General features: G+C 40.9%; 2 protein-coding genes across 3 annotated transcripts; both read left to right on the forward strand.

Moving 5' to 3' along the window:
• The first annotated feature begins 4,183 nt into the window (after positions 1–4,183).
• Positions 4,184–7,218, forward strand: LOC103435148 (serine/arginine-rich SC35-like splicing factor SCL30). Of its 2 annotated transcripts, none has more exons than XM_008373540.4 (8): positions 4,184–4,403; positions 4,531–4,693; positions 4,777–4,854; positions 5,804–5,968; positions 6,071–6,111; positions 6,424–6,490; positions 6,589–6,756; positions 6,934–7,218. In XM_008373540.4, exons 2-8 carry the CDS (start codon positions 4,539–4,541, stop codon positions 7,052–7,054), a joined length of 795 nt encoding a protein of 264 aa, XP_008371762.1. In that variant the 5' UTR covers positions 4,184–4,403; positions 4,531–4,538; the 3' UTR covers positions 7,055–7,218. The 2 variants fall into 2 exon arrangements, with proteins under 2 accessions (XP_008371762.1, XP_008371759.1); XM_008373537.4 differs by having other exon boundaries at positions 4,212–4,403; positions 6,589–6,765.
• A 1,161-nt stretch (positions 7,219–8,379) lies between these two features.
• On the forward strand, positions 8,380–10,476 carry LOC103435157 (elicitor-responsive protein 1-like). Its single transcript, NM_001294005.1, has 5 exons — positions 8,380–8,454; positions 9,006–9,071; positions 9,646–9,784; positions 10,071–10,206; positions 10,317–10,476. The coding sequence occupies exons 1-5, from the start codon at positions 8,388–8,390 to the stop codon at positions 10,377–10,379; spliced, it is 471 nt and encodes a 156-aa protein (NP_001280934.1). The 5' UTR covers positions 8,380–8,387; the 3' UTR covers positions 10,380–10,476.
• The last annotated feature ends 509 nt before the right edge of the window (positions 10,477–10,985 follow it).

A 10,985-nucleotide genomic window follows, 5' to 3' on the forward strand; every position in this document is an offset into this window, starting at 1 on the left:
AGAGGCGCTCGCTTTCTCAAAAGCTGGGCTCCCCAGAGACCACGAGGGCCGATCTCAGAAATCGAAGAGGCACCTACTTTTCCAGCCTTGTCAGCACCTGTCACACGCACACTCAGCTTTGCGGAAATTATGGGCATTCTGTCGAAGACTTCTGGGGAAGTAGAAAACACATGAATCTTACTGTTCAATCACCCACTTCCCACACGCAACAATAGCTCATGGGTACCACAGATAACTTTGCCAAAGTTCTCTGCCAAAGTTGAGCACGTGAAGCTTGCAGCTCCCACTACATCGCTCTGACCAAGAAGGGTAAAAGAATAGCAAAGAAACAGCACTAACAAAGTTTAGACCCATAAATTTTGAAGGTCTAGCTACCATATTATTACCCACAAGGGTAAAGGAACAGTACCACTGCTGGATAATTGGAAAGTCCCTGTGTGTCAACCTCTGTGCTTCGTGGCAAGGTAGACTAGCAAACATTCCCAACCTTTACTCACATTCGAGAAAACACTCCCAATAAGATTGCTTGCTCCAAAATCGAAGAGGCACCGTCCTCCAAATCTCGAGAGCCAGACTCCCAACATGACTACTTTCTTAAAAATCGAAGAGAGGGTAAAGGAACAGTACCATTGCTGGATAATTGGAAAGTTCCTGTGTGTCAACCTCTGTGCTTCGTGGCATGGTAGACTAGCAAACATGCCCAACCTTTACTCACATTCGAGAAAACACTACCAACAAGATTGCTTGCTCCAAAATCGAAGAGGCACCGCCCTCCGAATCTCGAGAGCCAGACTCCCAACATGATTACTTTCTCAAAAATCGAAGAGACACTGCTCCCCGAATCTTCGAGAGCCAGACCCCCAGCATGATTGCTTTCTCAAAAATCGATGAGGCATCGTTCTCCGAATCAATCGAAGAGGCGCTCGCTTTCTCAAAAGCTGGGCTGCTCAGAGACCACGAGGGCCGATCTCAGAAATCGAAGAGGCACCTACTTTTCTAGCCTTGTCAGCACCTGTCACACGCAACAATAGCTCATGGGTACCACAGATAACTTTGCCAAAGTTCTCTGCCAAAGTTGAGCACGTGAAGCTTGCAGCTCCCACTACATCGCTCTGACCAAGAAAGGTAAAAGAATAGCAAAGAAACAGCACTAACAAAGTTTAGACACATAAATTTTGAAGGTCTAGCTACCATATTATTACCCATAAGGGTAAAGGAACAGTACCACTGCTGGATAATTGGAAAGTCCCTGTGTGTCAACCTCTGTGCTTCGTGGCAAGGTAGACTAGCAAACATGCCCAACCTTTACTCACATTCGAGAAAACACTCCCAACAAGATTGCTTGCTCCAAAATCGAAGAGGCACCGTCCTCTGAATCTCGAGAGCCAGACTCCCAACATGACTACTTTCTCAAAAGCGAAGAGAGGGTAAAGGAACAGTACCATTGCTGGATAATTGGAAAGTCCCTGTGTGTCAACCTTTGTGCTTCGTGGCAAGGTAGACTAGCAAACATGCCCAACCTTTACTCACATTCGAGACAACACTCCCAACAGGATTGCTTGCTCCAAAATCGAAGAGGCACCGCCCTCCGAATCTCAAGAGCCAGACTCCCAACATGATTACTTCCTCAAAAATCGAAGAGACACTGCTCTCCGAATCTCGAGAGCCAGACCCCCAGCATGATTGCTTTCTCAAAAATCGAAGAGGCATCGTTTTCCGAATCTCGAGAGCCAGATACCACAGACCACTTTTTCAAAGTGCTCTGACAGAGTTAAAACATGTGAAACTGGCAGCTCCCACTACCGTGCTATGACCAAGCAGGGTAAAGGAATAGCATTACTACTTGTTGTTAGGGAGACTCCTATATATGTCGACCTCCATCCCCAACGGACAGGCAGACCTGCAAAAATGCTCAACCCTTCATCATATCTGAGAGGGCACTCCCAACGAAGCCTTTCGAAATATTCAGCTTTCTTTCCCCCCGATAATACCTCTGCAAACAAGCTATACTAGAGCAAGAATATCTCATATCATCAGGGTTAAAAGCAAGAGTATCCCATATCATGCTTTTTCCCTGTCTTTTCCTTTGGCCTCGTTTTTACCTGCAAGACAAGGAGAAAGAGAGCAATCAGTCAGCACTTGGAATCAAGCTTCCAGCCAGGAACTGACTGCCTGGAACCCCTTACCTGATTACTTACCTGGCATTGCTCTCGAGTACTCATCTTCAACATGTTATGTTTCCAGGGAAGATTCCGCATCTGCTTGAGGAACAGATAGGGCAAGTGCGAAGGATACAAGGAAGCATGTGGAGACAAGCGTAACAGCACACGTGCCGATACATCCATTACTCTGTCAAAAGCAAAAGTATCCCATATCAGCAGGGTGGAACGTACTCTAGATTTGATGGACTTGTTTTGACCCTCAAATTCTTCAGTCGGCCTTATACTCTGGAGGAAACCAGAAAACCCTCCAGCTCAGTTCAAGAATAAGCCTGTGGAAAGTTACTTCTTCAAAAGCAAAAGTATCTCATATCATCTCTTCTCATTTTTCTTCTCTTTATCCTTCATGTTGCTGCAAGATGGGGAGAAGGTGAACAATCAGTCGGAGCTCTGATTGCTTACCTTGTCTGTCACCTCTTTCAGTAGACCCCCTAGCTCGGCGACTTGGGGGACTTCTACTACATGGTTTGTATCGCGCTTGACCAAGCCTGAAACTACAAGTAAGCTTCAAGTGAAATTGATACATTACCTTGTGCATCTCCACCAGTTAAAGATACCACCCCTGGATGGAGGAAGAGTACTTCCAGAGAAGATGCCACATCTACCTATGAGACAGATAAGGCAAGTCAAGACGACACCACACTCCGATACTTAGAAGTTTCGTGATTACGAGATCATTCTCCCACAATATTTCCTAATGTCATTTGTACTAAATCATTCACTTGTACTCACTAAAGGAGAGCTTGAACCTATGTACTTGTGTAAACCCTTCACAATTAATGAGAACTCTTCTATTCCGTGGACGTAGCCAATCTGGGTGAACCACGTACATCTTGTGTTTGCTTTCCTATCTCTATCCATTTATATACTTATCCACACTAATGACCGGAGCAATCTAGCGAAGATCACAAAAAGCGACCGTTTTCGCTACCTAGGATCTATCTTGCAAGAGAACGGATAATTAGATGGAGATCTCAACCATAGAATACGAGCTGGATGGATTTAGTGTAAGAGTGCATCCGGCGTGTTGTGTGACCGTCGTAGGCCGCTGAAGCTCAAGATAAAATTTTATAGGACGGCAATAAGGCCAGCGATGTTGTATGGCACAGAATGTTGGGCGGTGAAGCATCAACACGTACACAAAATGGGTGTAGCGGAGATGAGGATGCTTCGTGGGATGTGTGGGCACACGAGAAAGGATAAGATTGGGAATGAGGATATCCGAGGTAAAGTAGGAGTAGTCGAAATTGTAGGAAAGATGAGAGAAAATTGGCTCCGGTGATTTGGACATGTGCAAAGAAGGCCGACTGACGCTCCAGTTCGAAGATGTGACTACGGGACAGAGGTTCAGGGCCGAAGGGGTAGAGGAAGACCTAGGAAAACTTTGGAAGAGACTCTAAGAAAAGACTTAGAGTACTTGGATCTAACGGAGGACATGACACAAAACCGAGCGCAATGGCGTTCTAGGATTCATATTAGCCGACCCCACTTAGTGGGAAAAGGCTTTGTTGTTGTTGTTGGTGATTTTTTATGTTTCATAGAAATCTAGAACCTTGGAAAGGGGGGACTTTTTGATAAGCAAGAGGACCGCCAAAGGATTAAAAATCTTTACCCTTGTGATGTTGAGGAATTGAACATGCATTGACGATTGACGAACCATTCCAGCTAAATACCATCAAAGGTATCTTCAAATAATTGAAAACGCAGCCAAGATTTATGAGTGGAGAATGAGTGTAGAACCCTAGAAAGCGAAAAAAAGAAAGAACAATTTAAAGTATATCCCATGAACTACATCTTCTTACGATTTGTGAAGAAATAAACTATCACTTGCCTTCGCACAGTATACCTTTCTTAGTAATTTTTTTATTAATTTTCTTTAATTCATTCAATCTCACGATGAAAAATTGAAAGAGATGCATGAAAAGACAGGTAATAGTACGAAATGAAATAAGGGCCCGGAAAAACTGGTCAGAGAAAACCCGGCCCAACGGCCCATCAAAAGTACGTCATCAGATGGAGTGTCCGAACCGAAGAGTCGAAGCTGCGAGCCGGCTCTTAAAATCAGGGTTGCGATTCGATTGTTTGAAACAGTCTCTCTCTTCAGAAATTTCAGATCCAAAAAGTACAATTTCTTCGAAGCTCGCCCGTTGTCAGTACGATTAACCGTCTTCAGGAAACTTACAGGTAATTTCTTCGCTTGAATCTTCAAATCTTCACCCGATCAGAAAAATTGGCAAAACCCTAATTCCAACGGTTGTTTCTTCTTCGTGCTATGTGATCTTGAAACCAATCGAGTTGGGTACTTTTGTAGTGTTGGATATGAGGAGGTACAGCCCACAGTACTATAGTCCTCCGAGGAGGAGCTACGGCGGCGGTGGAGGAGGAGGAGGTGGGCGAGGAAGGAGCCCCCCAAGAAGGCGCAAGGAGCAGAACAATGGAAGTCTTTTGGTCCGGAACATTCCTCTGGATTGCAGGTCCTGTGAACGACAAGTTTGGATTTTTTTGGTGATTTTCACTGCTCTGTTTTCTGAAACTGGGGTTTTGTTTAATTTTGCAGAGCTGAAGAGCTGAGAGCTCCCTTTGAAAGATATGGGGAAGTTCGGGATGTCTACATTCCCAAGGACTACTACACTGGGTGAGCTTTACTTTTGTCAATGCTTGTTCGTAAGTCGATAATGGTTTCGTAGGTGATAATCTTGAAAAATAAACCTGAGCTTGCTGTGTTTGATAAGTGAATGAGCACTATCCATATCATATAAAAGCTTCAAACGGATGAATTCGTTTGTTTGAAGTCGACATCTATTTACATATCGTGCTTGTAGTTCATGCTAGTGAAACTCGGTTGATAAGCATGCTATTTGAAATTTTAGTTCTTTCAGATTCCATACATCTACGTTGTTGCATCCTTCCTTACAATGTGCAATGTATGTGGAATTTCATAAATTATTTTTTTTTAAATATTTATTTTCCACTTTCATAGTGAATTTTTGAACTGGTTTGTCAGGGGTTGTGTTGGTTTGAAGTTTGAAATTTGAAGTTAAAACAAGCCCAAGCCTCACATTTGATGAAGGCCTACTGTTTATCATTGCATAACATAGTGGTACTCCAAGCGAGTTAGGAGTAATGTTCAAATGAAGAATCCTTCTTTTTTATGAAGCGAAATTATATAATTACAACAATCCAATAGAAGTTTGGTGAGGACAACGTTGATTTCAAGTGCTTCTTATAATCACAAGAATGTGAAGAATTTGTGGCCAACGTTGATTTCAAGTGCTTCTTAAAGAATGGGAAGAATTTCCAAGTTACTTGCATGTTTTGAAGTTGCCTTTCATACTTGACTATAAAGAAAAGGTCAGCCACTAAGCTTCAATTTAACCTGCTTTACGTAAATTCAGCATCCACTTAAGTGGAAGTGCTCCAGAGCTGATGTAAGATGTGTGAAGAAAGGTATACTGAGTAATGACGTTGTGGTGGTAACTTACCATGCTTAATTTGAAAAGTCACTGCTTTATATATTCTGTCTTTGCTCACTCTTGATTTCTGCTACTTTGTACTGTACTGAGCTTTTTTGAACTTCTATGTAGGGAACCTCGGGGATTTGCATTTATTCAGTTTGTGGATTCTTATGAGGCCGCCGAGGCTCAGTATCATATGAATGGGAAGATTTTTGCTGGGAGGGAGATATCTGTGGTTGTTGCAGCAGAGACAAGGAAAAGGCCGGAGGAGATGCGGCAAAGGACTAGGGTTAGGTAGTTTCTGCTATTCTCTCTCATTCTCACTCTCTCGGTATCTTTCTTATTAACTTGGTTCTGTATGTTTGGAATACCAATTTCCTGTTTTACCTTTTTCAGAGAGCCATCAGATCATGGGGGAAGACGATCATCTTATTATGGTATGTTTCTTCTGACAGTACAAGTTATATTCATTATGAGTAACGCTAGGGAGACTAAATTTTGGAAACTAAAGGACATGTAAGCCAATGATTGGTTTATTACTTGAGCGTTGATAGACGTGCTCATTTCTATTGGTGACACATCATTTAGTTTGCAATTTTAGTCTTTAAATTTAGTCTCCCTAGCATTACTCTATTCATTATGGTATGCTTTTTCTTGACCACCGGAAATCCAGGGCCATATGATTTGTTATATCTAGGATGCCATTTCTGTTAAACACTAATCACCATTCTGTACCTGATATGTCACAGGACGTTCACATTCTCGTTCACGCTCACCACGCTATCCATCAGGTTCTAGAAGTCGGTACCGCTCAAGGTAAGCTTTGAAGGTGGCGGATTTCCCTGATTTCATTTAATATTAGTTTTGGGACACCCAGTGATGCAGGTGGATGCATTGACAAATAACTTTCTCAGGTCCTATTCTCCTGTTCCAAGACGCCGAGGCGACTCTATTTCACCAAGCAGAAGGCGCCGAGACAACCCAAGATCACCCCGAGATCTTCCACCAGTGCGAGATGGTGATCGCAGACCCTATTCTCCAGGTTATGACAATGTTGCTGGACCAAATGACAACGGTGATGAGTATGACAAGTGAGTTTCCAATTGCTTCACTTTTCTAGCTTATACTGTAGGTCTCTCAGTATGCATTATCTTTTGGACGATGCCGTCATTATAAAGTGGTTGATTTTTATTTAGCATGCATCTGAACGTAATGCTGATCTTTTATGTTGGCCGTGCGTTCTTGTTATGCTGTTGTAGGAAACCTATGCGCGAAGAAAAGGACGGAAGAGATCACTGGAGGTCTCCTGATAGAGCATCAAGATCGCCATCGGGATCTAGGTCCAGATCTGCTGAGTTATCACCTGCGCGCAGCAGATGAGGAAAAAGGCTGTCGTGTGAATGTATCAACTTCGTTCAATGATGTTTGGAAGATTTTTGAATTTTTCGGGTTTGTAAGATCAGTATGATGTGCTTGAGTAGTAGGCTTGTGTGCGAACATTTGGAACAATTAAAACCTCGGTTTGGTGTCTTTGGACCGCGAAAGTTCTATGGTTTCATTTGATGCGTCTTAAATTGAAACAAATAATAATAATATTAATTCGTACGCTGGTCAAATCCGCTGCTCGATTGATAGAAGCATGCTTATGTAATCAAGAAATTTGAAGAATGAGAAACTGAAAATGGCAATGTGGGTTCTATCAAGTAGAATATCTGTTCGAGCGCGGGTTGTACAGAATCATGGTTGTGCCACGAGAGACAAACACATGCTTGTACAGAATCATGTCGAGATATACAAGTATATGGTTGTGACACATGCTTGTACAGAATCATGTCGAGAAATACAAGTATAGGGTTGTACAAAATCATGTCAACGTCACGAGAGATATAGACACATGGTTGTGTGAATATTGATTGGGCAGAAACCTGATTGTGCTTTCATAGTTTTAGTAAAATTATTGTTAGCAGTATAATCTTCAGCGCAAAACACAATTTTGGTAAGTCACTTTGACCAGGGGCGGATCTACTTTGAGACAAGGTGGGTCATATGACCCCGAGCTTAGAAATCCTCAATGGAAGATTTGGGACCGTTGGTGCTTCCATTTGAAATTTGAGATGCCATTGAAATATGCCCTCTAATTGCTCGACAAATTGCCTCTATAGACTATGAACATACTCATTTGGCATATGTTGGTATATGCTATTACGTTCAAAAAAATTTGCGCTGTCTTACTAACCCCTTCAATAATATTTTATAGATCCACCAGTTTTAACTAATTATGTCCATAAGCAAATGGATTATGAACATAACCCTAAACTTACATATAAACGAGAAAAACAAATATACTATGATGTAGTTGTATTCTTGTCGATGTTTTGGGTTGGAGAGGCCAAGCCCTTATTTTAATGTCAAGGTTGTCCGAGTCAAAAAGTGCACCCGCTTTGCCAAATCCATAGCGTATATTATTTGTTTTCTCCCCATAAATTCAAACGTGTATCCATAATCCACTTGAGGTTTGAGATAATAGGTGGCCTTGAGTTGACCGCCCGTCGTGGAAGAATCAACAGCCCTCTTTTTTGTATTATATATAACTTGGAATCCTTCGTTACAAATACGTCAAAGCATTCAACTCCATTGAAATTCCCCCATTTCTCAGAAGTGTGTGTGTGAGAGAGAGAGAGCGAGAGAGAGAGAGAGAGTTAGAGAGAGAAAGATGGCAGTTGGGTTACTGGAGGTGAATCTTGTGAGTGCAAAGGGCCTCGGAGACACCGATTTATTCAGTATAATTTTCTCTCCTCTTTCTTTTCTTTCTTTTATTAGCAATATGTTGTTCAAATTAAACCTCAGTGATTTGTTCATTTGTTTGAGATCGTAATTAGTTGAAAGCGTTCATAAACCTTGATGGGGTTCTTCAAAATTTTGATTTCTTGTGTTTTCTTCCTAACATGCTCAATACTTAAAGCTGTTTTTTTTTTGTTTTTTGTTTTTTGTTTTTTTTTTATTTAGTCAACCATTTTGTTCTCCACAATTTGCATTTTCCATCTCCAGCTCATTCGTGAAACGTTCCAAACTTCAAACAATTTAAAATCAACTTGTACATGTTTCAAGCAACCCGAAATTTTCCGGGATTATTATCCAGATTGCTTCAAAAATTTCAGTAGCAACTGTTAAAATGTACTCATATTTACCAGGAGAAGTTGTTTTTTATGTTTTTGCTACGAGATCTGCTAGACGGCATCAATTTCTGCATGAAAAATTACTTCTTTTTTGTTGGTTGTTGTTGTTCTGAGTCTGGAATGATTGTATTCTAACACAAAGTACGATTTCGCAGCTCGTATGGATCCGTATGTTGTGATCCAATACAAAGGCCAAGAGAAAAAGAGCAGCGTCGCGAGAGGTAACTTCTAAAGTTTCTAATGCACCTCCACTTGCACCGACCATTTGAACAAAATGCTCTTCGTAAATCTGGTTTCTTGAGTTTTTGGACGAACAAGGCAAGTCAACTAAATAAGACCAATTATTGGTATAATCTTGTAACAACAAATTCAAATCTTAATTGCAAATACATTCTATGCTTTGTTGCGTAATGCATCGAACTTAACTAACAGTAGACTTTTTCTGGCACAACTAGAGCAGATAGATTAATATTAGATGGCAAATCTCCCCTATACTCTACGCTGTTTAATCTGATAGGCGTATTAATATGTTGGTCAAAGCTTTCTCCTTCCCTATTAACTTGTAATTAATTAAAACGGCGTGGCCAAGTTGCTGAAGTACTTAATAAACTCACGGCCTGCAAGTAAACGCTTACATAATTAATCAATTACATCAGATGATCACGGCACGAAAGCCCTGCTTGTTATATTAAAATTCACATTGTGATGCATAATCATTGTGGCAACTTCAACTTTCGTGTTGTGTTGTGCATAAACAACAAAGAGTAGATGTACTGATTTGGAATGGTGATGCAGAACAAGGAAGTAATCCGGAGTGGAACGAGAAATTTACATTCAGGGCAGAATATCCAGGGTCAGGGGAGCAGTATAAGATCACCCTCAAAATCATGGACAAAGACACCTTCACTTCTGATGACTACATCGGCCAAGCAACGTAAGTCAAAATGTTATTATTTCATATATAATTTGATTTAGAGCTCAGATTCTTAATTACAATAGATTACTGTGATCAGTACACATGTGTGTTTTTGTTTTTATTTTAATGAATCTCAGCCTAAACACGAAATTTTTTTAGTCACGTGATGTTACTAATCCATGTGTTATAACATGAATGGTTGAAACGTGGTGCAAAGACCTATCTATTACTGAAAATAGATATGTTCTCCTTAATTCGTTATGACTGATATATATGGAAGATCAAATTTGGTCTTAATTTGCAGGATATATGTGAAGGATTTATTGGCACAGGGAGTGCAGAATGGAACTGCAGAGTTACATCCTCTTAAATATAGCGTTGTTCGCGCTGATAATACTTATCGTGGGGAGATTAAAGTCGGTCTAACTTTCACTCCGAGGGTAACTTCTTTTCGCTTCATCTTTTTCCCCTTAAGTTTAGTACAACATTTTCAACATAACCAATTCTTGTTTGATTGATGTGTGTGTGGTTTTTTTGCTGCATTTTATAGGTAGAACAGGATTATGGGGGACAGACGTTTGGAGGATGGAAGCATAGTGCTGCATATCAGTAGAGAAACAATACTTCTGCTGATGGGATTGCATAGCAAGGTAGAGTTTCAGCTTGAATCTGGGCTGACTCCCGATCCGTGGGACTCACGATGACCGTAGTTAAGCTCCTTTAGAGAGGATTTTGGGGCATAGCAAGGGCTGGTGTTGCTATGCCTAGGCTTATTTCCACTTTAGTATTTGTTTGTTGGGGGGTCTTGAGCCTCCTTGTGATCTCTCAAATTCATAGGTTTGGAAGCAGAATTTATCGAGTATTATGTCATTTCTCTTTTTTTTTTTGGTTAGTTGTACTCTGTAATCAGTTCGTAATCGAGGATTATGTTTGAAATTAAATTTTCGACAACGACTTAGGCCGTAATGATGTTATTTTTTTACAAATACCGGTCTCTGAGTTTATGTATCTGATTTCCATCCTCTACCAGCGTAAGGGCTGGTTTGGTATTCCTGTGCTTTGAAAAAAAGCTGCTGTGAGAATAAGCAACTGTGCTGTGAGAATAAGCGGCTGTGAAATAAATCAGCAGAGTGTTTAGTAAACTTTTTTGTAAAAGTGCTTTTGGAAAAAAAAGCAGTCTGATAGTGAGTTTTTTCATTAAAGGAGCACTGTAGCTCTC

Source organism: Malus domestica, chromosome 07, assembly GCF_042453785.1.
Source record: "Malus domestica chromosome 07, GDT2T_hap1".
In the NCBI taxonomy this organism is placed as follows: Eukaryota; Viridiplantae; Streptophyta; class Magnoliopsida; order Rosales; family Rosaceae; genus Malus; species Malus domestica.